The sequence below is a fragment of the Molothrus ater genome, chromosome 8, assembly GCF_012460135.2.
Source record: "Molothrus ater isolate BHLD 08-10-18 breed brown headed cowbird chromosome 8, BPBGC_Mater_1.1, whole genome shotgun sequence".
NCBI lineage: Eukaryota > Metazoa > Chordata > Aves > Passeriformes > Icteridae > Molothrus > Molothrus ater.
The window spans coordinates 35,337,957-35,365,732 of record NC_050485.2 but is presented as its reverse complement, the minus strand read 5'-3'; the positions used below and the strand labels follow the sequence as shown (position 1 = coordinate 35,365,732).

Here is a 27,776-nt window from a genome sequence, read left to right as displayed (position 1 = left end):
CACCCTGGGCTGGCCCATCCAGCCAATTCCCTCCCACACAGAAGGAAACGTTGCAAAACACAGGGAGCACGGCCAGGTAAACATTTAAAATTTATTAAACTTTTTGGTCAAAAGAACTGAACAATTATGTACAACCCCACGGATCGGCTCGAGCAGGCGTTGGGAACGCGGCTGGATCAACGCTTCAGCGACCCCCCAGTTCCACATCTCCAGAGTTCCAAAGTGTCACAACCAACTACAGGACAGGACTGGCTGGACCGAGCCTTTCCCGGGAGAACCTCAGGCTTTGTCCTTCCCACCTTCCTGGGACCCAGCGGCTCGGGGGCGGTGCCGGGAGGGGCGGGACGGCCACGGTTTGCTCTTGGGACTGGAACAAGCCCTTGTTCCAGGGAAAACGGAGTGTAACCACACTTGGGGCTGGCTGGGGGAAAGCTTGGGGCTCTGGGAAGGAGTTCCCAGGCTGCAGGCACCTGGCAGAGCGCAGCCTCTGGCTGCTGGGGGCTGCTGGACACGGCCCCGGGCTCATCCGGGGGAGGGGGATGTCATTTAGGCCTCTTTGGAAGAAAAAAAGAACAAAGAAAGAAACAGTACCTAAGGCTTAAAACAAGTGAGCAAGAGAGCTCCAGCAGCTGCTGTCCCGCCAGCTGGGGCTCACCCTGGGCAGCCCAGCCCGGCCCTGCTGCAGCACAGCCCGGAGTGGCTCTGGAACTGCAGTGGGAAATGCAAGATTTTACGCCAAATACTTAAAATAAACTGTTCCCTTTGTGACAAATACTAAAAAGGTTAAAAACCATTAACGCACGTCAGGTCTGTCTCTGGCTGAGGGTGAGATGCACCAGGAAGCTGCACGTTTATCCTCAGAGCAGAGAAGGTGTCGATGTTTTGGTTCCCTCCGTGCAAGGCCGACACTTGGTTAAGGCTGTGGATGTTTCTAGGACCCTTTCCATCTCCTACTTGGCACACACAGAGCCTCTGACAACAAATCCAGTGCAACTCCAACTCTATGACAATGCCATGGAAACTCTAAATTCAGAATCTGAAATACTACACAAAAAAGTTTGTATTAGTCTGCCAAAAACTCGGTGTTTTGGGGCAAACCCTGTCAGAGGTGCCACCAGAACTGTTCTGCACCAGCTCAGGACATGCAATACAAAAAGAAGACTGAATACATCCCTCCAGCTCTAAGAACATGTTTGATAGGCTGTTATTTATTAAGTGGTTTCCACCAGAAGGTGTGGTTATAGGTACAGTTGGTGAGTAAATAGCCATGGACACCTGCCTAGACCCCAGCTCAAGCCCTGCCACTGTGCTCTGAGGTCAGGCCCCGGCCCGGGCCCGAGGAGGAATGGACAGGCATCAAGCACGAGAAATGTTCTGAAAGGCCCAAATATTACAGCAGAGAGCGAGAGAGAGAAATTACACTTTTATGACAACCTTTTCTTCTCAGGTGTTAAATTTTTTGGTCTATAAACTGGAAAGGAAGGCTCAGACATCAATAAATACATTTGTTTTGAGTGTTGGCCTCATTGAGCACTGTCCACCAATTCTGCCTCGGAGGGTCCTCCCCGAAAGGCGCGTGGATGCTCCCACCCCACCGAAGGCAGAAGCACGCCAGGAACTCAAAGCCAGGCCAGATGCTCTCCGATAGCTCAAGGGAAGTAAGTGCATCAATGTTCCTCACTGATAGGACAACAAGGCCTTCTGTTACAGATAAACAACTGAGCTGAACTATGTGAGACGAGACTCTGTCCGCGGGCAGCCATCCTTAGTTAACCTTTTCCTGGAATAAATACAAGTTATTGGTGGCAGCTACAGCGATGATGTTCTCCGTGGGGTGCCATGCTGTGTGCAGAATCTTCTTGTTGAAGTCCAGACTGTCAACGGTAATTTCGTCCTTCTTCCTCTTGCCAGTGGTGCACACTTTGCGCGGCTTTAGGATGGCACGAGGCTTGCTGCTCTCCCGGGAGGCCTCCAGGGTGGTGTCCCGGAGCGTGCTCCGCTCAAACGTCCGGAAGAAGTTGTTGTAAGATCCAGTCATGATTGTACTGGTTCAAGGAAAAGGAAGGCACATCTTGTAAGAAATAAAATCCACCCCCTCCTCTCAGTCCTACACGTGACTGTCAGGCCATGCTCATCACCAGGCCATGGCATTCCATTGCTCTCCTCTCCACTGGACATCTGCTCCGTTCCTCTGGGGCTTGGGCACTGCTTCCAGTGCACCACTTCACTTTCAGCACGTGCTCCCTGCTGTCCCCTCCTGCCATTGGCACTCAGCTGCAGTGACACTTTTTTTCAGCTGCACGTGAGCAAAGCAGGTTTTCCTGGTGCTCCTCTATCCCTTTGTCCCTTGTCAACAGAAGTCAGGTCTGGATTGGAAGGGACCCCAAATGCCACCCAGTGCCACCCCTGCCATGGCAGGGACACCTCCCACTGTCCCAGGTGCTCCCAGCCCCAGTGTCCAACCTGCCAGGGATGCAGGGGCAGCCCCAGCTGCTCTGGGCACCTGTGCCAGGGCTGCCCACCCTGCCAGGGAACAATTCCCAATTCCCAATCTCCCATCCAGCCCTGCCCTCTGGCAGGGGGAGCCATTCCCTGTGTCCCAGCACTCCAGGCCCCTGTAAATACTCTCCAGTTTCTTGGCTCCTTCAGGTAGTGTGAGGCCACCCTGGAGCTTCTCCTCTCCAGGTGAACAGCCTTTCAGGAAGAGCCTGAATAGCCTCTCCCTGCCCTTCCTGCCAGCAGAGCTGCTCCATCCTCTGATCATTTAGTGCCTCCTCTGGATTCTCTCCAGCAGCTGCAGGTCCCTCGTGTGCTGGTGCCTCTGCTGGGCTCAGCTGGGCACAGGGCAGGAACAGCCCTGGCAATGCTGTTGGTGTGCCCTGCCCACTGCAGGGCTTTGTGCCCTCCCCCTGGTGACCAGGAGCCGTTGGCAGCCCTGGCCCTGGCCAGGCCGAGCCCCTCGCCCCTCACCTGTCGGAGCCGTTCCAGCAGCACTCGAACTTGTCGAAGATGCAGTCGTTCTCGTAGAGGGAGCACAGCTTGCTGCGCAGGTACTCGTGCACCTGGGGAAGGGACACGCGTTGGACACGGGCACGGGGACGGGAGGGACAGCTCGGCACGCGGGGTGCTCTACCTGGTAGGTCTCCACGGGCCTGTTCTCCATGTTGAGGTCCCACACCTTGACAGACAGGTAGTCTCTTGTCATCATGTATCGCCCGCTGTGGCTGAATTTCACATCAGATATCGAGGATATTATTTCTGAAAAAAATGATCTGCTGCTAGGATCTTCAGGTTCCTCAAAAACTGCAGAGAGAACACACAGTTCCACGTGAAACCAACGCCGGCTCTTACACGGCCTCCATGTTTTCAGTACTGGAGAATTTTAAATCGGTGACTAGTTTCTTTATGAAGAAAGTTGCTGTTAGACACTTCTCAGAAATAATCTCTTTTTTAGCTTTTTAGCACTGTTGTGCTCTAGGTCACCAGAGTGCCAGATGTCCATCTCCAACATTCAATCAGAGCACAGCACCAGCAAACCACAACTCACAGGTCTTGGGGACCAACCAGAGCAGCAAACTGCAGTGGGTACTGTAACCATCACACCTGATCTACACATCAGCCACAACAGCAGCAGGTGGGAACAGCAGGGACCCCAACACCAGGAGACCACTGGACCATGTACTTTTCCTTAGCTCTGAACCACAGCTGTACTAAACAAACCCTGAAATGTGAGCAGCTACATTTGCAACACAGTTTGTGTGACTTTAGGGAGCAGATCAACACATGTGCTGTTTAAATCCACAAGTCAACCTCTGAAATCAGAGATTCCTGACCCAGGCTAGCCAGATCTCACTCATTTTTGAAAGACCCCTTGTTGCAGGATGTGATTCAGTCACAAGCAGTTAAAAATGAAGTGCTTTTAAGTGATTTAATGCAACACTGAACCAGATCAGTGGGGTGGCCTTGCATTAGTCACTTCCCATTGCACAAGTATTTCCTTCTAGCGCCAGGAAAGCCCTCTCTGCACTGCAGGAAGCTGGCCTGAAGTGTCTGTGTGGCAGGCACCCCCAGGGCTGGGCAATGCTAGAGCTCAGCTCTGCCAGCAGGGAACAGGAACACGTGGCTGCGTGCAAGGCCCAGGCAGGATCCCCATGGCTCCCACAGCAAAGCTTTCTTTCCTCCCCTGCTCGTGCTTTGGTGGCTCAGCAGCCAGGGGAGCAGCCACCCTGCATCCCTGGAAACTTCCAGGACATATTCCTAGGGATTCAGCCTATCCTATCCTACCCTAGCAGCTGCACTGGTCACAGGGGACAGGGATTCTGGCAGCAGCAGCCCAGTTTGCAATGCACAGAGGTGCAAGAGCTGCCCTGAACTGGCATGGGGAGAGCAGATACCTCGAGGCAGCCAGCCTGAGTGTGGCCAGCAGACAGGCCTCACTGTGCCCAAAGCACTCGTCCCCATCAGTTTATGAGGCACAAACGGGCAAACAGCAGCCAGGTAGGTGGTGCCTCACGCTACACCTGTGCCCAGGGGTGGCTACAACAAGGCAACTGGGACTGCCCAGCACTGCCCAGCACTGCTGCCCTGGAGCTCCCCAGGGAGGTCGGGTACCCCGTGGCTGGAGAAGAGGAAGGTGGGAGGGAGGGAAGGAAGGGAGGGAAGGCGGGCGGGCAGGAAGGAAAGAAGGGAGGAAGGAGAGCGGGCAGGCAGGAAGGAAGGAAGGCAGGCAGGCAGGAAGGCAGGCAGGCAGGCAGGAAGGCAGGCAGGAAGGCGGGCAGGCAGGAAGGCAGGCAGGAAGGCAGGCAGGAAGGAAGGCAGGAAGGCAGGCAGGCAGGAAGGCAGGCAGGAAGGAAGGCAGGAAGGCAGGCGGGCAGGAAGGCGGGCAGGAAGGCGGGCAGGAAGGCAGGCAGGCAGGAAGGCAGGAAGGAAGGCAGGAAGGAAGGCAGGAAGGCAGGCAGGCGGGCAGGAAGGCAGGCAGGCAGGCAGGCAGGCAGGAAGGCAGGCAGGAAGGAAGGCAGGCGGGCAGGAAGGCAGGAAGGCAGGCGGGCAGGAAGGCAGGAAGGCAGGCGGGCAGGAAGGCGGGCAGGAAGGCAGGAAGGAAGGCAGGAAGGAAGGCAGGAAGGAAGGCAGGAACGCAGGCAGGCGGGCAGGAAGGCAGGCAGGCAGGCAGGCAGGCAGGAAGGCAGGCAGGAAGGCAGGCAGGAAGGAAGGAAGGCAGGCAGGAAGGAAGGCAGGCGGGCAGGAAGGCAGGCGGGCAGGAAGGCAGGAAGGCAGGCGGGCAGGAAGGCGGGCAGGAAGGCAGGCAGGCAGGCAGGAAGGCAGGAAGGCAGGCAGGCAGGCAGGAAGGCAGGAAGGAAGGCAGGCAGGCAGGCAGGCAGGCAGGCAGGCAGGAAGGCAGGCAGGAAGGCAGGAAGGCAGGCAGGCAGGCAGGAAGGCAGGAAGGCAGGAAGGCAGGCAGGCAGGCAGGAAGGCAGGAAGGAAGGCAGGCAGGCAGGCAGGCAGGCAGGAAGGCAGGAAGGCAGGCAGGAAGGCAGGCAGGCAGGAAGGCAGGAAGGCAGGAAGGCAGGAAGGCAGGAAGGCAGGCAGGCAGGCAGGCAGGCAGGCAGGCAGGCAGGAAGGCAGGCGGGCAGGAAGGCAGGCAGGCAGGCAGGAAGGCAGGAAGGCAGGAAGGCAGGAAGGCAGGCAGGCAGGCAGGCAGGAAGGCAGGCGGGCAGGAAGGAAGGAAGGCAGGCGGGCAGGAAGGCAGGAAGGAAGGCAGGCAGGAAGGAGGGCAGGAAGGCAGGCAGGAAGGCAGGCAGGCAGGAGGGCGGGCACTCACACTTGGAGTGCTGGTCGCACAGCGCCGAGGAGCGCATGTCGCACAGGCGGATGGTGCCCTTGCTGCTGCTGTACACGAACACGTTGCAGTGGTGCGGGTGGAACTCGGCCGCCGTGATCACCTCCGTCAGCTCCTCCATGTTGGCTGGCTTGATGTCCACGATGTCTGCCACAGCTGGTCAAGGCCTGCAACGCTTCACACCGAGCCCCTCCCTCCGGCAGCTCATCAGTGACGGAGCTTAACAACCTTTCCACCCTGGGTAAGGTACAAGAGTGGGGGACAGCCTGCAGAACTCTGGATTTGACAGGTCACAGTCATCCCAGAATGCTCTGGGTTGGGAGGGACCAGATTGCTCCCAGCCCCAGTGTCCAGCCTGGCCTCGGGCACTGCCAGGGATGCAGGGGCAGCCCCAGCTGCTCTGGGCACCTGTGCCAGGGCTGCCCACCCTGCCAGGGAACAATTCCTGCCCAACATCCCATCTAACCCTGCCTCTGGGGAGCCAATCCCCTTTGGTCTGTCATTACATGCTCTTTTAAAAAGTGCTTCTCCAGCTTTCTTATCTCAAATCCACAGATGCTGGGCAGTTTCAGACTCCTGGAATGAAAGAATATCTCACAAGAATCAAAGTCCAGCAAGCCTCCCTAAACCTCCTTCTTAATGCTTCCTATTCCACAGCAAATAAGCCTCATCTCTTTACCTAAAGCATTGGAAAATCTGACCTAAAACTTTAGAAACTGACCTGTACTCCTGCAACTTTTATTTTACTGCAGGTTTGTCAATGTAAAGCACTCTGTTAGTTTTAGTTGCATAGGTTTGCAGAAAGATCTGAAAATTACTTCTGCAGTTAATGGTATCATTTGACATGAAACAATATTGAGATTTGGTTTCAAGAGAAGTGTCACTTGGTTAAGAGACCACAAGCTTTGAAAGAAGTATCCACAGTAACAAAGGATCTTCTGTTCATATCCAACAACTCTTATTTAAGCTGACTGAACTCCACAAGTTAGGGATGCTCCCACAATTCCTGAATTTCTCCTTAGAAATCAAACCCTCTCTGATGTTTCTACTGACAGTTTTCCACTGGAGGCATGCTTGCCCTCAGCAAAGACTGAGCATCCCGAAGCCTGCTTTCACTGCATTACACCTCCAGACTTCAGAAATTCTCTTTTAAGCCCTGGCTTCAAACACCCACTCTAATTAGTACCAGTGAAGTGATTCTCTTAAATACAGGCAGCTGAGCTGCACCTGCTGTGCAGAGGGCACCGAAGGATACTGAAGCTCCTGTTGGTGACCTCCAGGTGCCAGAGGTTGATGCGCAGGTCGTCGGCAGACAGGTACGTGGCGTAGTCGCTGTTGACAGAGATGGAGTTGATGTGGTAGGTGTGGGCATTGGCGAAGGTCCTGCGTGGGCTGGCCTCCACCATCAGGTCCATGGGCTTCAGCGTTGGCACCTGAGCGGGCACAGAGCACAGGGGCTGGGCACAGAGTGACTGCTGACCCCCACAGAGTGACTGCTGACCCCTACACATTACCCAGCACAGAGTCACTGCTGACCCCCACAGAGTGACTGCTGACCCCCACTCATCACCCAGCACAGAGTGACTGCTGACCCCCACAGAGTGACTGCTGACCCCCACACATCACCCAGCACAGAGTGACTGCTGACCCCCACTCATCACCCAGCACAGAGTGACTGCTGACCCCTACACATCACCCAGCACAGAGTGACTGCTGACCCCCACTCATCACCCAGCACAGAGTGACTGCTGACCCCCACACATCACCCAGCACAGGGTCACTATCCTAGGAAAGACCCTCTGGATTGTGTCCATTCCCCCAGCACTGCTGAGGCCACCACCATCCCCTGTCCCCAAGTGCCACAGAGAGCTGTGAAACCTCTCCAGGTATGGGGACTCTACCCCTCTGGCCTGGCCCATGAATCCAGCCTGTCCAGTTTCCCCTGCAGAGCTTCCTGCCCTCCAGCAGATGCACATCCCACTCATCAATGTTCCATCCTCTTGTCAACTCAGCGGCTGCCCTCCATCTCCTCGGCCAGATCATCAATAAAGACCTTAAACAGAACTGGCGCCAACACTGAGCCCTGAACCCCACAGCTTGTTTGATGGCAATTCATTAATTGCACTGCACAGATTTCTGTATTGATTCGGTGACTAAACACTTCTGAAATCCACTGAGCACAAAAAATACAGAGAGAGCACATGGATGCTGACTTTGGACACTGCCAACAGGAAACCTCCCAGTCAAAGCCAGCCCTTGGTGCCTCACCCAACACACATGGGCTGTGCTTGTAAACAAACCCTTAGAAATGTCCCCAGACCTTGGAGGGGTGCTCAGGAAACTGGCCAGAACAGTCTCCAAGAAAATTCCCAATTTGCTCATCAACAGTCAGCAGGAATTCAGGCACACCTGGATGCTCTGCTCCCACAGCCAGCTGAGCTCAGGGGTGCCTAAGGTAACCTGTCTTCCTGGAACAAGGACTGACCCAGCCCAGAGCTGCCTACCTGCCTTGCCTTCCTGGTTAGTATCTCCCAGCCTGTTTACACCAGCTAACGACTACAATTAATCCATTAATTTTTATCAGGCCACTGTCCTATCTCAGCAGAGTGCTCTCACCCTGGCTGTGACAGCACAGGTGCACTAATAGGAAAGATCAGGAACGGGACTTGGGAATGCCATGGTCTCTGTGTAAAGTGCTGCTTCTCCTCCATGGACACGTCCCCATGACCATGGGCACTGTGTTTCTGTAACAAAACCTGCCAAGGGAGCCCCAGAGCTCCTGGTACACTCTGGCTCTCCAAACCCTGAGCATTTTAACACATGAAGGTACCCCCAGGTGAGGTTTTTCCTCCAGCCAGCTCTTGTTCAGATTTGGCTCACCCATCAGCCCTTCTCCCAGGCTGCAGTGCCTGCAAGGGCTGCAGCCCAGAGCAGCAGCAGGTGCAGGGACTGACAGGAGAGGTGCTGCTGCTGCTGCTCCCCCCATGCAGGACAGAGCCTTAAGGCCCCCAAAGTGCCCCTCCAGAGCCCCAGCTGGTGCCTGCTCCAGCAGGGCAAGGCTACAGAACCCAAAACTCCACTAGGACCTCCTCCTACCACTGGATCCTAAGGGATGTAGCTGCTCTCATGGAACACTCAATCCAACCCTGGCTTGCACACACTGAGGCAGTGGAAATCTTTTCCCAATGCATTTTGTACACCCAAAGCTTCTGCTCAACATTCAGCTTTGGCAAAAGCAAGACAAACCCCAAGAAATGCCTCCAGCTGAAGTCTCTACCATGGAGGGGGGCTTTGAGAGCATCGAGAGCCTCAGTTCTGCTCCTGCTGATGGTGGAACAACATGAAACCCCAGGAAAAACCCCAACCCCACCTTTCATTTCTAAGGCTCCTGCTCCAAATGATCCCAAGTTTGGAGCACTAACCTTACCACTACAGCACATCCAAGACTATTGCAGTGCACATTAGGTTACACAAATGCCTGGAACTTGCTTTAACAAACACAGAAACATTCATCCAGCCACAGAATATCAGAATATCCTATTCCAATTTTTGAGTCATCCTCTTAGAAATACAGTATAATAATGATGAAAGTTTTCCCCAAGTTTCCCAGAGGAACTTTTTTTTAATAGTTTTTATATATAAGAATAATATGAAGTGTCTCCATTTTTTTCTGAAGGTTTCAGTGAGCCTGACACAAACACCATTTTTGATTTGCACATTTCAGTTTGGTAGCACAGAGAGAGAGAGGAGCATGCAGAGAGATACATGAAGTCAAAGAGCAGACGTACCCGTAGTTCTGTGACTCGGCAAGGCTCCCTAAGTCTTCCATCTTCATCTTTTAAATTATAACCTTCAGCTCGTTTATCCCTTTCACTTATTTTCCATAGTTTAATAGTTTTATCTAAAACCAGAAAATTCACATGCTTGAGAATGGATGGAATACAAAATGAAATCAGTAAATATGGACTCAGCAGAGTGGACATGAGTGACCTGTCTGCATTTCCCCTGCCTGCAGCAGAGCGACCCTGGCCGAGTTCTTTACCCACAAGGTGAGGTGCAGTTTGAGTAAGATCCCAATTTGTGTCTGAGCAGTAAGGCCCTGTGCCTCCCACTCACCCAAAGGCCACTGCCTGGGGAGAGTTTCACAAACCAATTACCCAAATTCTCCACTAAGCCTGGATGATTTGCTGAATTACATTAGGAGACCACTGCTAGGGACCAAACCCAACAAACACATGAAGCCCTCATACTACCAGTCCTAAAGGAAACCAGGTTTGTCCCAGGCACCTGCTCAGAGCCAGCCAAAGGCAGAGATCAGGGTTTGCCCCAGTGTCTCCTAAGGAATGCACTTCCAGGTGTTCCCAGAGAAGTGCTCCAAGTGCAGGCAGTGAGTGCACACTTGTCTCACCCAATGGTGAGAGCCTTGGCTAACTGGAGCCAAACCTCTCCTCCCCAAACTCCTGGAGAGCATTTCAGATGACATCGTTTAAAGAATGCTTTATTAACACTTCTATCAGAGGAAATTGTTTTAATTGCACAGACCAGCAGACAGAAGTCACTCCTGCTTTTAGAATTTCACCACAACCTCACAAAGTGATCTAAACTGTTAAAACAATGTATTCCTCTGATAATAAGAGCAAGGTTTTTCCACAGAATAGTTTAGGTTGGAAAATACCTTTAAGACATGAGTGTAACTGTTCCCACTAACCCATGTACCCAGTTCTACAATTTCATTTACAGATGCTCCATGATGCACCAAAATTAAACAGACCCAATATTCACAGAGCCAACATTACAATCAAGACATATTTTGCATGTAATTAGAGAAGACATTAAAACAACCCCAAAATATGTCAGAAAAAAACCCCAAGTGTATGACAGGTGAGACAATATTCCAAAGACAAAGTTCTTTGTGCAAAATAAAGGGCCCTTACCATTTGTAGACAGCAGGAAGTGAGCAGCATTCTGTTGTGGTAACCACCTAATTTTATTAATTTTTTCCTCAATTTCTAGACTTTTCAAGTAGTCAAACTCAGGCTCATGACTCTGGAAGGTACTGTAAACATTGTATTCTCCCCGAGAGAGAGGACGGCTTTTAGTCTGCAAGAAAAAGAGCATTTCTTGAGGCTGGTGGCACTGGGTCCCTCAGAAATGGCCTGCACAAAACAACCACTAGAAACTGTCAATCAGAACGTCAGCTTTTACAACAGCTCTTGGATTCTGAATCTTCAGTCTGTGATATTGTACCCAGTTTAGCATCAATACAGTGCACACAGCCCTTCCTCTTTAGAAATGCAGGTTTGTGTAGAAACATCTGTGCACCCTTCAGGCTTTGCTATTCTCATGTGGTGGGTGTGGGAGCAAGGAACAGAGAGCAAGGTTCCCCAGATTTGCATGATCAGATTTGAGGCAGCCTGTTATCAGGCTTTGTGAGTAAGTTGGTGTCAGTGGTTGGTGGTGCAGAACAGCCCCAGGGGTGCAGTTTGCCCTGCAGTGTCTCACAGCTGTGGAGTTTCCACACTCTCACTGAACTCTCAGACTTTACATGATTTTACTCCCTACACGTCATTGACTTGTAAGAATTGTGGGCAGGCTCCTCTCACCTGCCCCCATCCAGAAGTTCCCTGCACTCAGGGTGAGCTGCCTTGGCACTGGTGCTTTCCCTCTCTACTCACACGTTTGGCTGCAGTAATTGCTGCTTGCAAGTGAAGTCAAGTCCTATGAGCCCAGGGCATGCTGCAGAGCATTCCAGGGTGCCTTCCCAAATCCCAAGTGTCTGGGGAACTGTATAACCACCATAAACTGTCACTGACCTAGTGAACTGCATCTTAAATCCAAACTGGGTAAAAAATATGGTAATTATTTTAAGGTTCCAACATTATACACTTATTTTAGATTCCTTCCTGCAGTTTTGCACACGACAAAAGAAACGTCCCTCATTCCCAACTCTTGCCTCAGTTTCCATGTGTGTTTCCATGTGTTCCCAAGGAGACAGCTGAATACTCCTGTGTGAACAGTGTGACCTGGGGTTTGTTTTTCCCCTCTCTGAGGAAGTGCCGTGACAGGCAGGTTTTGCCTTACAGAACAACTGAGAGCCAGCCCATAATAGTCCCCTCCAGATCAGGCAAGTCCAAGATCCTGAGAAGTTCAGGATGTGCCTGAGGCACCTGTGACCTTATCTCTGGCCACCCCAGTAAATGATGGATGAGCCCAGAGCCGTGTGGGTGCAGGCAGGTAACACTGCAGCACTGCTGGCACCTCACTGCTCCAGAGCCTCCCAGAGCAGCCACACGGGCACCTGTGGGACAGGCTGGCACCAGCAGCACAGGGAGCACAAATGCAAAACACTGGCCAGGTGCTCATTAATAGAGCATCATCTCAGCCCCACAAGGAGAACAGAGGGGTTCTGCTGGACAAATCCCACAGCACCCAAAGATCTGTAATATTCATGTACAGACAAGCTGAATTAAAATTCCATTATTAATTCTGGTATTTCTGACCCAGGAGAATGCTCAAACCCTCAAGTTCCCTCCAACTCCTCAAAGGACAGAATATGGAGACACTTTGGTGAGAACTGCCATGTGGAATACTGACTTTTTAAAGAACACAATCCCAGATTCCTCCCAGACATGACAAATACTTTTCAGCACTTGGTGGACGTTCCCCATCCCCACTGCTGCTCGGGATATCCCAGCTCAGGATGAACACACAAGGACATTACAGCACTGTCATACAGCTGAACTCATGAAGAGGAGCTGTGGAAGTGCAGGAGTGACAGTGCTCCCACTCTCTGATGGGAAATGCTCAAGTGTTTCTGGAGAAGTGGCTGTTTCCACTGGTTTTAAATCCTCAAACAATTTTTAACTACCTTATCCTGTAGTTCTTGCAGCTTATTTCCTGAACTTCTTTCACATTCTCTCCCAAAGCATTGTGATTTATCTCGGGTCAGCTTGACCCAGTGGAAAAATTCAGGAGAAAGTCCAAATTCTGCAAAGCGACACTGAGGACACCAGGTACAGATAAAGAGCTCACTTGGATTTTGGGGACTTTTTTTTTGCAAGGAGGGAGGGGAACCCTCATGAATCCAACTTACCAAGTACAGCACAGGGCAGATACTTACAAACGTGTCTAACTTGGGGTTTTCTGAGAAAACTCTCCATTTAAATATCGGGGCATGAACAGATGAAGTGAGACTGTGCAACACAAGAACAGTGTAGTAACAACACTTTTGTTTTTTGAGTCACTGACCTCTTGTTCCCTTTGAAATATAACCACTCTGCCACCTTTGTCTCCTGTTGCAAGAAGATCACCAGTGTAATTAAATTCAACTGTTGAAATTATATCAGCTGTAAAGAGAACAGAAATAAACCAGCACTGTAATGTGGAAAGCAATCAAGGAGTTCCAAGACTTGAGCATAAAAAAAGCATTACAACTTATATTAATGCAATGACAAAATTCTTCATTTACATCCCCAAATGCAGCCACGTTTCAAAGCCTGACACACTTTTACTGACAAGCCAAAACACTTACTCATTCCTCAGTGCAGACCTTTAGTCACCAGAAGTACGCTGGCTTAGGAACCCAAGGTGTATGTGCTGCCTGTGGGCAGTGTCCATGGGGATATCCCTGCCCTGAGCTTTATCCAGAGCTTTATCCATGGGGATATCCCTGCCTTGGGCTCCCCAAGGTGTGTGTGCTGCCCCTGAGCTTTGTCCATGGGGATATCCCTGCCCTGGGCAGTGTCCATGGGGATATCCCTGCCCTGAGCTTTATCCATGGGGATATCCCTGCCCTGGGCAGTATCCATGGGGATATCCCTGCCCTGGGCAGTGTCCATGGGAATATCCCTGCCCTGGGCAGTGTCCATGGGGATATCCCTGCCCTGGGCAGTACCACTGCAGTGTCCCTGGGGATATCCCTGCCCTGAGCTCCCCACCCCAGGGATCCCACCCCAGGGTGTGCATCCTGCCAGGTGTGTACATCCTGCTCCCACCTGCAGCGTGCCCTGATCCAGGTGAGGCTGAGGCACTCCTGCCTTCCCAAGCCAAGCACTCAGGGAGTTCATTCCTTTAAGAGCCTGGAACAGGCAGCTCTGCTCGGCCAAAGGTGCAAAATAGAAACAAAATTCTTCAGTTGAGCTTCCTGAAGCAGCTCCCTGCAGAAGCATCAGCGAGGACACGTGGAAGCAGGAGAGCAAAGGAAAAGCCCTCAGGAGCTGCAGTGCCCTGGGGCTGGAGAAAGGCCAGTGCTTACCCCCAGAGCAGCCCCAGCCCCTCTGGGAGGTGGCAATAAAGAAATGATTGCCACTGAACAACCCCAGCCAAGGGGAGAGGAGATAAGGAGCTGGAAATGTCTGTCCCGGGGCTGGGGCAGATGGTAACAAACCCGACAAAGCACTCAGCAAACACTGCTCCTGCTCACATCAAATATTGCATTTATGATGCAGATAGCAAAATTCTGAGGTTTGAAGTGTATCATATCAATTAGTTCCAGAGTGTGCAATTGGAGACTCCCTGGAAACTCCTTTCCTGTATTGATCTTGATGTGCTATCTTTGAAATTCCTTTCAATAATGCCCCACTCTCATGAGGAAGGAGATTAGAAACACTAACCAGTTTTCTCAACATAAATTCATTTTTCATATTTTATCAATGATGCCCTTTAAAGTTTTTGCCTAGTATGGAGAGATAATGATTTACCTTCTGGATTAAAAATATTTAGAACAACTAAAGAAATGAGTAAATATAATCTTTCCACACATTATATGCCAGATTTATGCCAGTCTTCAATATCACATTACTAACCAGCTTTTGGACACATCCAGTTTTATAGTCACCTTTCTTTAAAGGGAATTACTAGTCAATTATCAGTTATTATTAATTATACACAGGGATTTTAGAAGACACCCTGGAGAAGCAGGAAACCAAGGAAAAAAAAACAAACTGAGAAGGTAAGCAATCAGTGAAGTGACTTCACTGAGAATTTTATGACATTTTCAGTACTCAGATAGGAAGAAGACCTTGAGTTATGGCAGTTTATTAGTAGCAAAACTAATATTCCACTACTACCCCCACCTGCAAGCCCTTCTAGCAAGGATCCCTTTTACCCTTGGAGACTCAGGAACAACAGCAGGAATAAATTCCTCCTTAGCACATATAATTCTTTCAAAGTCACAAAAGCTACTTTTCCATTTTATTTTAGAAAAAGAAGAAGTTATTATTAGCTTATCCCATTTTCTACTGGAGTATTCACACAATTATTTGCTCAAAATAATCCGTGTACCATTTTTGTTTCTCAAAAATGCCCAAGCCAGCTGCTGACACAGCCATTATGTCCCAGCAGTGCTACCCAGACAAGCAGAATCCTGGGTGGAAACGCACCAAAACACAGACACTACCCAAACTCCATGGCTTGAGACAAGAAATGCAGGGAGAGGAGGGGAAAGAAGATGCACTGAAATAGTCTGTCACCAACATGCTCTAGGGAACAGGGAACTGGGGGGCACAGCAGGACAAAAATAGAGACGCTTCCTTCAAATATTTTCTAAGTTACAAAATTTGGAATATGAGCAAATACCTGCTTTAATAGTCCTGTACTTGTTTTATCCATAAATGTATGAATTATAAAGTTTTCCCTACAGGCACGTTTAATTGAAGCAGATCAATCCCCCAAATCATTCCACCCACTATCCTCAGCACTCTACCACCTCTAAGCAGGTGAAAGAAAAAAAAAAATATTCCAAGACTCCAAGTAAAGCACAGAATGAATTCCAAACCATTCCTGCTCTGCTCAACACTTCACCCACCTACATTTGCTCTTCACTTCCAAGTCACCTTAAAACTTTTAGAAAAGAACAAAGCAAACCTCTGCAGGCTCTTCATCACTGCACTAACTCTGGGATTTCTAGGATTTTTTATTAGAGGTCATAACTGCTTCTCAGGTATCCAAGGCCCAGTCTTATCCCCCGCCTTACTTTCAGCCTCTTCTCCATGCCAGTGGAGTAAGTCCCAATGGAATGTGGGGAAGGGTGAGCAAAGCCAAACCAGTCTGATATTTGCTCATGGACAGCACCCCAAGGCTCTTCTCAGGTACTGCTTTTTTAGAAACAGAGGTTTGTCCAGCTGTCCCTCCAGTTCTGTCCCTGTGGGGCTGGGACTTGCACCCATGCAAATCCTCCTCCTGTAGCCAGGGAGGGCAGCAATCCCTGGGACTTCACAGTAACATACAAGGCTAGCAATATTTCTTTCCAGACAAGAAAAATTCATGTTTAGCCTCATTTCTGGAAATGAGTTCCAACTTGGTTACACTGCATCCAGAGGAGAAACTCTGAGCTGTTTTCACAGCTGGTGTGTTAAAAGGATTGCTGGCAACTACACTGTGATTCTGTACCCCCAAATTTAGGAGCACTGATCACTTCCATGGGTAGGAAACACCATCCCAACACATCAGAGGCCACAAATCAAGCACTGCAGTAATGTGGTGGAGCCCAGTGCCTGCCTCAGGAGAGCCCTGTAAGCCCTGAGAGATGTGCCAAAGCTCAGTTGGAGTGCTCTGAGCCCTTCACCATCTCTGCTGAGTGCAAAGCTCCCTACAAACAACTCCTGCCAGAATTCTGGGAAGTTTACAGCCCGCAGAGCCTCCTGGGCAAGCTCTGCTGGGAGTGAAGGGAGCCGGGGTGGCAGAGAGCAGCTTTTGTTAGGATCTGGAGATGACAGCAAGCTTATACCTGCAAACTAACTTAATCCCCCCAGGATTCATCCCGGGTATTTCTGACACCGGTATCAGCGCCCGGCCTCTCAGCTGAGGTAATGGAGAATGCAAAGAGATCCACAACATCTACAGCAGGTGCCTAAAATTAGCTCCTGTGAACTTTTCCTCTCTAAGCTGCCTGTGCATTGCTGCTCTGGTGAAAACCCAAACCTGAAAACATGGAATTATCTGATGGCTCACTCAGGAGAGAAGGAATTTGCAGCTGCAGCTTGCATTCAGGACCAACACTAATGAGACAAGGTCAGCACCAGTGCCTCTCATCCTCCTGAGCTGCTCAGAGCCTTTGGTCACAAACCCACTCCTCAGACACGGAGTGAAATGGAACCAAACACTCACAGCTCTCTAACAGCACCTAAAAAGGAGGCTGTTCCAGCTTCCAGGGCATTTTAACCTAGAATTTTCCAAATATGTAATGGACAATATACCACTTCAGCACAGAGCCTGAACAATGCCTGCCTGCAAACCTGGCTCCTGTCCTGCTCCCTGGAAAGGAGTCTGAATGCACAGCTCCATTTGCCACGGCCCATCCTGGGACCAAAGCAGGAACTTCTGTAAGGCCCAGGGAAACCTCTGCAGAGGCTCCTGCTTTGAGAGGAAATGGCTGCAGGCAGATGGTTGGCATGGACTGTCAGGGGACAGAGAGAACATTTCTGTGGCTGTGATCAGGCTCAGAGGTGACACACCTTTCCCTCCAACACTGCTACCCTACAAAGCTGGAGTTCTCCTGTGGCTGGACAAGGCTGTGGAGGCACTGTGTGGTCTCCCACAGCACATGGGAACCAAGCAGAGTGCAGAAGGGATCAGCACAGGTGATGTGCTCCTACATCAACTCAGAGAGCAGACACTGGGATCCCCCTGGAACGCTGTGCTGAACTGCGTGACACGACATCAGAAGGAACACAACTCTCTTTGCAGCAGACAGGGACAACAGACCATTCTGAGGGAGCACAGGTGACAAACACGGGCAGTGAGAACAGCAAGGAGCCATCGCTTCAGAGCAACTCAGGAAAGACTCCTCAAATAAAAGATATAATAGGAGCAAATAAGATCAGTCAAAAAAAGAGAGCCCCTTTAGAGGGAAGAGATTATCAAAGAAAATGAAGCAATTTAGAGACCAGCACCTGCTAAAGAGCAAATCATAGAAAAAATGTTTAAAAACCAAAATCCTACTGGAGCTTAACAAGTTCCAGACAACAGGGCCTCAGAACTGCTTGTCAGTGATGTGCAGTACCTGCACTTCCCAAACACTCCCGTGGCTATGCAGCTGCACTGAGGGCTCTGGGGCGAGCAGAGGGAAGCAGGGTGTGAAGTCAGACCGCTCTCCAGCTGGGATGGCTGCTGCAGCACCCTGCTCCACCCTGCTGGGGCTGGGCAGGCACTGCTGCCATTGCAGCCACCTCTGCCCCTCAGCCTCTCCCTCCTCCCTGCCCATGTCACTGACTCGATTCCAGGGGAAGGAGGGCTGTCCCCTGCAGCTGCCAGCACGGCCAGTGCAGCAGAGGGGCCACCCTGCAGTGGGGAGGGACCGACAGCACTGCTCTGCTGTCAGTGCTCCTCAAGTGCTGTTTCCTAACAGCTGATAGAAATCACAACCCTACTGAAACATGAGCCAAGCTTTACAGCTGCCAATAACCACCTGACGATTTACATACACATCCAAGTTACTCAGATCACCTATTTTTCAGAATACGCCTCCTTACATACTCAATTTGTACACTTCCACTTGCAGGGTTTCTTTGAAGAGTTACCACAGGGGTGAGGTGTACCAGAAATCAGGAGAATAAGCCAAAGGGGTATAGTTTTGCTCAGACCAAAATTCCCTCAGCTTACACCGCTAAACACTCTGCCAACCTGAAGTATTTGTAAGGACTAACTATTTTTTTATGCCCTAATACTCGACTCACTTGTGAAATTGGCTTGAATTGCCTTTAGGCACCTGGCAGTGCTCAACTTAGTCCAAAATAACTCTGCTTTTGGGACTGATTGAAATCCTTGAACAGATTTAAGGTAAAGCAAGAGCAGAAGCTCTTTGAGGTCAGTGCTGCTGCTGACAGGCCATGGCAGACTCCAAACATCTTGTTTGGAGCCGTGTGGGAAAGCCTGCCAGCTCCTGGGTGTCCTGGATGCCTGGAGCTGAGCCACCTGGCTCCTGGAGGGGCACGCAGGCTGCTCTGCCGGGAGCGCAGCGCGGACGGACAGACAGACAGACAGACAGAGAGACAGGCAGCAGCACCCTGCTCAGGGGCTGCCAGCACCCCCAGGGATGGCACAGCACCCCCAGGGATGGCACAGCACCCCCAGGGATGGCACAGCACCCCCAGGGATGGCACAGCACCCCCAGGGAGGGCACAGCACCCCCAGGGAGGGCACAGCACCCCCAGGGAGGGCACAGCACCCCCAGGGAGGGCACAGCACCCCCAGGGAGGGCACAGCACCCCAGAGCTCCGGCTCATGGCAGACCTGAGTGCCATCCCCTCCTGCAGCTCCGTCTGTGTTTCCTATCAATGGAACCAGACCGTGACCTGACCCTGGCAGCCCAGTCTCTGAAAGCCACCCCAAAAAAGCCGCATTCTGAGTTTGGGGTGCACAGAGCTGGCTGTGCCAGTGCAGGGAGAGCCAGACCAGCACGGCACGACAAGGAGCAGCAAAGCCAGAGCTCAGTTACACAGATGTGCTCCTCTCCTGCCTGCAGAGCTTGCCCTGCCTTCCCCACAAGCCATGAGAAATTCTGGAGGCTGTTTCTCAGATTCGTGACATAATCCAGTACTCTTTGTGCAAATCTACTGCCTTGGTATTATTTTTTAACCTTTGGAAGACTAATTCCAGTAAGCCTTCTCCTACTAGAAGTGTATTTAATTAATTCATGCTATTGTTAGTTTTTTCTAAGTAGCTCATTGTGATGGTTTTGGGTGTACTTCTATCAGGAGTTCATAAAAGTCTTAACATGATAAGAAAATCACATTTTTCTTTCAGTTGAAGTTTTCAGACCTTCCATCCTTTAAAAAAATAGCGGGTTTTGTCATTTTTCATTAGGCTTTTCCCTCTGCACACAGCCTGCCCATCTGCAGGGACCAATCCAGCAGCTCCCACTGCTCACACAGGAAGACTTGCACCAAGTCCTGTATTCCCACTACCCAAATTGCTTTGCTGTGCATTCCCACTTACAACTCTGCAGTTGATATTCACTGCTTATTCCAACTCTTCACCATTCACAAGCTCTGTCTTACCAAAGCTTCCTATTTCATCAAAATATAATGATGGAATCCCAGCCTGGTGTGGGCTGGAAGGGACCCCAAAGCCCACCCGGTGCCACCCCTGCCTTTGCAGGGACACCTTCCCCTGTCCCAGGTGCTCCAACCTGGCCTTGGACACTTCCAGGGATCCAAGGGCAGCCACAGCTGCTCTGGGTAACCCTGAGGCTTCAGGGAGGGCAAAGAGGCATCTGAGGTCCTGCTCCTGCCTAAGCACTGGCTTTCAAGGAGAAACCCAGCCCAAGGCCAGCTTACAGCCCACCTTCTGCCCCTCTGCAGCACAAGTGTCACCTCCAGGCATGACCAGTGACTTGGGGTGACAGCAAACAGCACGTGGCTCTGTAGTCACTAGTCTTACACAAAAAAGACAATATTAAAGCTTGCAAGCAATTCTGCACCTCCCTTCATGCAACTGAACCAGACATCTCAGAGCTGCACCCCTACTGCAAGAGTTTTTTTTGAAGCACAAAACCATGCCTGAATTTCTTTTAAGAACAGGAGAAGAGCCAAAGTGAATTCCTGAACCACACATGAGAACGTTTTAAACCACTGATTTGTAACAGCAATTTCTAAAGCACATTTCTAAATCACTTGTAGCTGCACTCAGGATTACAGACTAATATATTTTTATCAGATGGTGGCTGTCTTTGCTCCTTGTGTTCTACTTCCTGGCAAACTGCTGAGGTGTCTGACCCAGCCCCTAGCAGGCAGCAAAAGCAGAAGGAGAGTTGGCTGAAGTGATGGTAACAAGGGATGCCTCAGTTTGGCAGGACAGTCAATCGATACCAGTCACTATCTGGAGAATTTAAAAAAAAAAAAAAATTATTTCTTGGATCATTAACTGGAGATACAGCACTGCATCCACAAGTGGTCATGGATTAGATGCACAACATCTGGCACGTGGGAATTTGGGCATATCTGTACATTATTTAATAAACAAATGTACATTTTACTTGCCCCCCCAAAAAAGAACCTCCCAAAATGGACAATTTTGAACATGCAAAACAAATTCAACACAAAAATCATGGAAGTGATAAAGTCTCTGGCAGCATTTGTATTCTCTATTTAGAAAGGTCTTTCTACAAAAAAAGCAGCCCAAGAATTACAAGTTCTATGGGCAATCAGTGCAAGTTCTGGAGTCACGTGGTTAACAAAATCACAGCAAAATTACAACACAATCTTTAACAGCCTTTGCTTTCAAATTGTGATTGTTGCCATCCCTAATATTAAATCTTTTACTCAATCTGTTTTATCCTCCAGTCCTCTTCCCTGAATCCAACTAAACTTTTCCGTTCTAGAAAAGTCCCATCCAAGCCTTTACAAAATCCATATTCAATAAGTGATGGATTACCCTGGTCTTTCAGAAACGGTCAGACTGAACAGTGCCCTTCTCTTTCCTGACACAGAGCCTGAACAGAGGTCAGGGATTAGTCACCGAGGAAGGCAAGGCACAGACAAGACAAAGAGGAGACAGTGATTTTCTGTATTAATGCCCCAGTTAGGAAAATCCAGCTGCCAGTCTGATACAGGCACTTTTCCCAGTGTTTGTGATGAAGCCAGACACCTGAGAAACAACTATGGAGTATAAAATAGATGTTAGAAGTGCACGGTAAAAGAAAGTATGTTCTGGTACAGCTGCCTGGCTGAGCAGTTTCAGCTCCTGAATAAACCTCGAAGAAAATCCAGCACAACACTTTGCATGGAATAGGCTGGCCAGCCACTCATGGTGTCCTCCTCCTCCTCTAGAGAGCTGATTTTTCACAAAATAGACCAAAAATTGACAGCAGTAGCAAGTTTTCACCGTCACAAAAATTTCTGTGCAATTCAAAGGCTATGTCAAGGCAACAGCTGTCCATCAAACAGGTTTAGATGTGCAGGTTGGTAAGAGAGGATTTAAAAGATGGTAATGAGTAAATATGTCCCTAGCTGAAGCCCAAAATCTAGCCATGTATTTGTATTCTTACTAGGAAATTAAATTTGGGCAGTTATTAGCAAATAAATAGTGCATTTTTTATATTTAATTGCAATTTCAAGGCAAAATGTTAGAGGAGGGGAAAGACCATGAATCAAAACAAAAAATCAAGAAGTCACAAAGCCTGTAAATAGTTCTAGTATTCCCACAGGAAAACGAAACTTTAGTGGTAGTTTTGCAAAACCAGGTGCTGAATGATTCCTGGAGCTTTCCTGCTTGTGCAAATCCAGGCTGCTCAGGAGTTACCTGGGAAGCAAGATGTGCCCAGGAATATATCCTTCACTCATGGAGAACTGACTTTTAGTCACACAGGTGACAGGTCCGAGAAAAAAGAAATATTTAAAAAACATACAAGCTACTTATATACATTTCTACAAGACTTCTGGGAACTTCAGAGCAAGCTACAAACATACAGAGGGAAGAAAAAGGAAGAAAACAACGAGTGAGCCCAGTTTCTAGAGCAGTTTCCAGTCTATCCCTCCAATGGCCATTATTTTAAATGGAATGCCAAACAAGTGGCGTGAAAATGAAAACACTGTCAGCACAATTTCCCCGTAGCAGGCAGCAAGGAAAAATATTTACTGCATCCAGTAACAAAAATAAAATCCCAAACCCAAGCTGAGCACACATGGCCCTGCAAGTTAATTCACACTTTAGAAAGGAGCACTGCCAGGCTGGGCAGTTAGAACACAGAAAATTTAGGGGCAAAAAAAGAACTTTCTCATCAGAGTCAAGCAAAACTCCACCCAGCTTCTGCACTCCACAGAAAACACTTTTCCCAGTTAAAACATTTCTTGTTTTCTACTCTGTCCAAAACATGAAGCGCCTGGAAAGTTTCAGAGAAATGTGAAGGTGTGCCCTTTTTCCCTGCTTAATATCCCTATTTATAGCTCTCAAACGTTAACAAGTGGGAATCAAATCTCTCCACAGCTGCAGGAACCCTTTAAACTGCACTTTTCAATGCAGCACAAATGACAGAGCTGCACTCTCTGTGCGTCACAGCGAAACTTGACAAGCCTGACAGACTCCACTGGTGTTTCTTTTTTTCCTCTCCCTGTATCGTATCACTGTTGTTACCTTTTATCCTAAGCCTAGAACTGTGCCCAGTTCTGGGCTCCTCAGGACAGGAAAGCCAAGGAGCTCCTGGAGAGGGTCCAGCGGAGGCCACAGGGGTCATTTTGGGATGGAGCATCTCTGAGATGAGGAGAGACTCTGGGAGCTGGGCCCGGCCAGGCTGGGAAGGGAAGGCTGAGAGGGGACCCCATCAACCCCTCCAAACCTGCCCGGGGCTGTCAGAGGCCGGTGCCAGGACAAGGAGCACTGGCAGGAGCTGAACCACAGCAAGTTCCACCCCAACATGGGGAAGAACTTCTTTCCCTGGAGGGGCAGAGCCCTGGAGCAGCTGCCCAGGGAGGGGCTGGGGTCTCCCTCTGCAGAGCCATTGCAAACCCTGCTGGCCGCGTTCCTGTGTCCCTGCTGCAGGTGGCCCTGCCTGGGCAGGGGTTGGGCTGGGTGATCTCCAGAGATCCCCTCCAACCCCAACTACCCAGGGATTCACACTAAAGACCCGGAGGAAGGCGCCGTGACTGCTCCGAGATGCTCTACGGGTGGGAGCTCGCTTAGTCATGGCACACACCCCCCGGCACGGCCGGGGATGCTGCGGCGCTGCCCCGCGGCCGCCCGGGAGGGCTCAGCGCGCAGGGGCTCCCCTCACCTTCCGCCACGTCCTCGTCGATCGCCCCCTTCACCTGCAAGAAGCACCACTGCACCTCGTTGTTGCTGCTGCCGCCGCCGTCGCCTCCAGCTCTCGCCACTACTGCGGAGGGAGAAAGGGCGGTGAGAGAGGAGGGAAGAGAGGAGACCCGGCGCCGAGCCCGGCCCGGAGCCCTCGGGGCCGCCGCGCTCGCGCATCACCCGCCGCTGCCGCCCGGCGCGGCCCGGCCTGCGGCCGGCTCCCACGGCCACACGGAGCCGACCCGCGGCCCATCCCGGCGCGAACGCGGAGCCGAGCGCGGGGCGCGGACACAGACCTGCCATGGCGGGGGGAGCCGCGGGAGCGGGGCCGGGAGCGGGGCCGGGAGCGGGACGGAGCCGCCCGGAGCCGCGGGAGGGTTCGCGGTTTCAAAATGGCGCCCATTGCCGGGCGGCCCGGCCGTGACGTCACCGCCGGCTCCCCTCAGGGAGGGCGGGCCGGGCAGCGAGCGGGGCGGTGATCGCGGCACGGCCGCTGCCGGTACCGGTACCAACCCTAACCCCACTACCGGTACCGGTACCGGCCGCGGCACCGGCCCGGCGGAGCGAGCTGGGCGGCGGAGCGAGAGGATGAGCAGCAGGAGGAGGAGGAAGAAGTGGTCTTGGTGCTGTGGAGGCGCTCCCCAGGCGGCAGCGGGGGCTCCACGCGCGCTGCTCCAAACGCGGCTTTACGTGAAGGGACGGGGCGGGACCGCCACGGCGGGGAAATAACGCTGTGCCTCCCGATTTATTTCTGCTCGCTCCCTGAAGGGTTAATTGTGATGAGGGAAAAAAACAACACAACAAAAGCAATAAAAAACCCCAAACGTGCCTCTGACTCGTTTCCGCCTTCAGCGAGCGCCAGAGCCGGGTGAGGGGAGGGAGGGTAGCAGGGGCTCAGGGGGTCAGCGCTGCTCCGGGGTTTATCACAGATTTATCACAGAATCCCGGAGCCACTGAGGCTGCAAAAGCCCTCCAGGATCAGCTGGAGTCCCAGCTGTGCCCCATTGTCCCCAGCCCAGACCTCCAGGAATTCCCTGGACACCTCCAGGGATGGGCACTCCAAACCTCCCTGGGCAGCGCCTGCCAAGGCCTGAGCACCCTCTCAGTGACAGCATTTCCTAAACCCGGCTCAGCTCTGGTGTCTTTGACAACATTTCCTAAGCCTGGCTCGGCTCTGGTGTCTCTGACAGCATTTCCTAAGCCTGGCTCTGCTCTGGTGTCTCTGACAACATTTCCTAAGCCCGGCTCAGCTCTGGTGTCTCAGTGACAGCATTTCCTAAACCCGGCTCAGCTCTGGTGTCTCAGTGACAGCATTTCCTAAACCCGGCTCAGCTCTGGTGTCTCAGTGACAGCATTTCCTAAGCCCGGCTCAGCTCTGGTGTCTTAGTGACAGCATTTCCTAAACCCGGCTCAGCTCTGGTGTCTCTGTGACAGCATTGCCTAAGCCTGGCTCTGCTCTGGTGTCTCAGTGACAGCATTTCCTAAACCCGGCTCATCTCTGGTGTCTCAGTGACAGCATTTCCTAAGCCTGGCTTTGCTCTGGTGTCTCTGACAGCATTTCCTAAGCCTGGCTCGGCTCTGGTGTCTCTGACAGCATTTCCTAAGCCTGGCTCTGCTTCTTTTCCAAGCACAGATACTGGAAGTTGTGAAGATGCAATTTCTGCCCCCAAGTCCGAGAGAGCAGAAAGAAATGAAAGTGAATTCTCTGTTTGCCCCAAAACCCCTCTGTTAATGTATTCCTGGTCTCTAAGTCCCATGGAAAGTGGTACAACTTAAAGAACTTTAAATCCCAGCTACTTCTAGGGGACAGCTAGGTGCTTGGAAAGGTGACAGGTCTGCATTGTTGTGTCTTAGTCTGAGGTGGTTTCCTAAATCCTCTTGGTTGCAGGAAACAAAGGAAAGTGGTTGGTAAATAGACATGGTTAATTGTGATCTTGAACCCAGATGAGTGAAGAACATCCTCTTACAGAGTAAGAGTCTTGTTAGGGACAATCTCTCTGATGGGAGTCTTTATCTTACTGAATGAAATTTTACCTGGAGGTTCTTTGGGATTTTCCTGTGGAAGGACTAAAGTCTAGCACTTGCCTGAGTTCAGAATGGCTCCTCTCAGAGACATTTCTGCTCTGGGCTTGCAGGCTGTTCTTGGTAATTTGGATACAGAAATGCGTTTGACTCAAGATTTAATTTCTTGCTATGACATCTGTGCGCATTTATAAATTCATTACTTGATTTGTGTTTATTCCTTATGCAGTGTGTTGTGTATCAAGTGCTTAAATAAAATAATTTTTTACTTAGTCTCTTGGCGGTCTCCTCTGTAGCTGTAGGAAAGTCATCCTGAAGGGCAAAGAATGCCTTTAAACCTTGCCCTTTGGCAGTGGGAAGTCCATCCTTTCCCGTGTCCTGGCCCTCCAGACCCTTGTAAATCATCTCTCTCTGGTTTCTTGTTGGCTCCTTCAGGTGCTGTGAGGCCACTCTGAGGTCACCCCAACCTTTCCCTGTCCAGGTGAGCCCCCTCAGGTGTCCCAGCCTGGCTCCAGAGGGGCTCCAGCCCTTGGAGGATCTCTGTGACCTCCTCTGGATTTGCTGCAGCTGCTCCAGGTGGCTTCTCCTGTGGCTCCTTCAGGTGCTGTGAGGCCACTCTGAGCTCACCCCAACCTTCCCCTGTCCAGGTGAGCCCCCCAGGTGTCCCAGCAGAGCTGCTCCATCCTCTGAGCATTTGGTGCCTCCTCTGGATGCCCCAGCAGCTCCAGGTCCCCCCTGGGCTGGGCTCTGCAGGTGGGGCTCACCTGGGCACAGGGGCACAATTCCCCTTTCCTGCTGCCCACGCTGGACAAGGGGTGGTTCTGGGGAGGGAGTGCTGGGAAAGCTGTCCCTGCTCAGCTCGGGGAGTGTGTGGGGCCTGGGCAGAGGTGTTGCACAAGCCGGGGCCAGGGCTGGGTCTGGTGCTTTTGCAGAATTCCCAGAACCAAGGCACAGGGTGTCAGCAGCGGCTGTTCCCAGTCACTGGGTCACTGCTGTGTACTCAGGGCTTGTACTCACAGGAAGGTGACATTCTGCCCTGGCCTCTCTGTGCAAGAAAAGCTCCTGAGAGCAAAGTTTCCAAATGTGCTCTGCAAATAGATCCTGCTGGCCAGCTGCTCCGTGCCCCCACGTGTGCCATGGGAGGTGCTGCCAGCGCTGCAGCCCTGTCCCTCAGCCCGTTTTCCATCCTCTGGGTAGCACTAACAGAGCCCTGAGCTCTGCCAGGGGGCTCTCACTGCTACTGCTCTGAAAACAGAGGCTGCTGCAAGGGTAATTTCAAAAAACACGGGGCAAGCCATGGAAAGGGTGGTGTTTATCCTAAAGGGAAGTACAGCTGGTGGGCACACGGAGTCAGATTTCATTAACAGATAGAAACCACACGAACATCATGTGCTCATTGACAGCAAAACACCTGATTATTCTTAGGTGAGAAGCGCAACAGATTTTTTTCCCATGGAAGTTTTGTCAGCCTTCCAAACTTCGGAGCAAAGCTGTGGTTTGGCAGCCGGTGGGTTGCCTTATGAGCCCTGTGTTTAGTAATTTTAGCTGTGTTTTTTACACTGTATTTACCCCTATGGTACATGAAGATCCCCTTCAGTCCTTGTTAACCTCTGGTGGCTCCTGCCCAGGTTCCTGCTCCCACAGCTGAGCACAGACCCTGCTGTCCCTGAAATGCTGGCGTTGTGTGGGGTGTGCATGGCATTCAGACTTTTCCTGCTCCAAAGAGCCTGTGACCGTGTTCACAGGGGTTCCAGGATGAGGGAAGAGACCAGGATCTGACTCCATGTTTCAGAAGGCTGATTTATTATTTTATGATATATATTACATTAAAACTATACTAAAAGAATAGAAGAAAGGATTTCATCAGAAGGTTAGCTAAGAATAGAATAGGAAGGAATGATAACAAAGTTTTGTGGCTCGGCTCTCTGTCCGAGCCAGCTGGGCTGTGATTTGCCATTAATTACAAACATCCAACATGAGCCCAATCCCAGCTGCACCTGTTGCATCCCACAGCAGCAGATAACCATTGGGTACATTTTGTTCCTGAGGCCTCTCAGCTTCTCAGGAGGAGCAATCCTAAGGAAAGGATTTTCCATGAAAGATGTCTGCGACAAGAGCCCTTGTGTCCAAGCCCCTCAGGACAGTCCCCTGTGAGCCACGGTTCCGTCCTGCCCACCCTCAGGGAGCGTTC

At 51.1% G+C, this 27,776-nt stretch overlaps 1 protein-coding gene across 2 annotated transcripts; it reads right to left on the bottom strand.

The window, feature by feature from the left end:
* Positions 1–77: 77 nt before the first annotated feature.
* Positions 78–23,993, bottom strand: PPP2R2D (protein phosphatase 2 regulatory subunit Bdelta). Of its 2 annotated transcripts, none has more exons than XM_036385773.2 (10): positions 23,860–23,993; positions 23,544–23,645; positions 13,085–13,182; positions 10,771–10,936; positions 9,625–9,737; positions 7,092–7,269; positions 5,819–5,983; positions 3,134–3,303; positions 2,971–3,062; positions 78–2,045 (listed from the first exon to the last, which is right to left on the bottom strand). In XM_036385773.2, exons 1-10 carry the CDS (start codon positions 23,864–23,866, stop codon positions 1,766–1,768), a joined length of 1,371 nt encoding a protein of 456 aa, XP_036241666.1. In that variant the 5' UTR covers positions 23,867–23,993; the 3' UTR covers positions 78–1,765. The 2 variants fall into 2 exon arrangements, with proteins under 2 accessions (XP_036241666.1, XP_036241667.1); XM_036385774.2 differs by having other exon boundaries at positions 23,544–23,642; positions 23,860–23,981.
* Between the last annotated feature and the right edge of the window lie 3,783 nt (positions 23,994–27,776).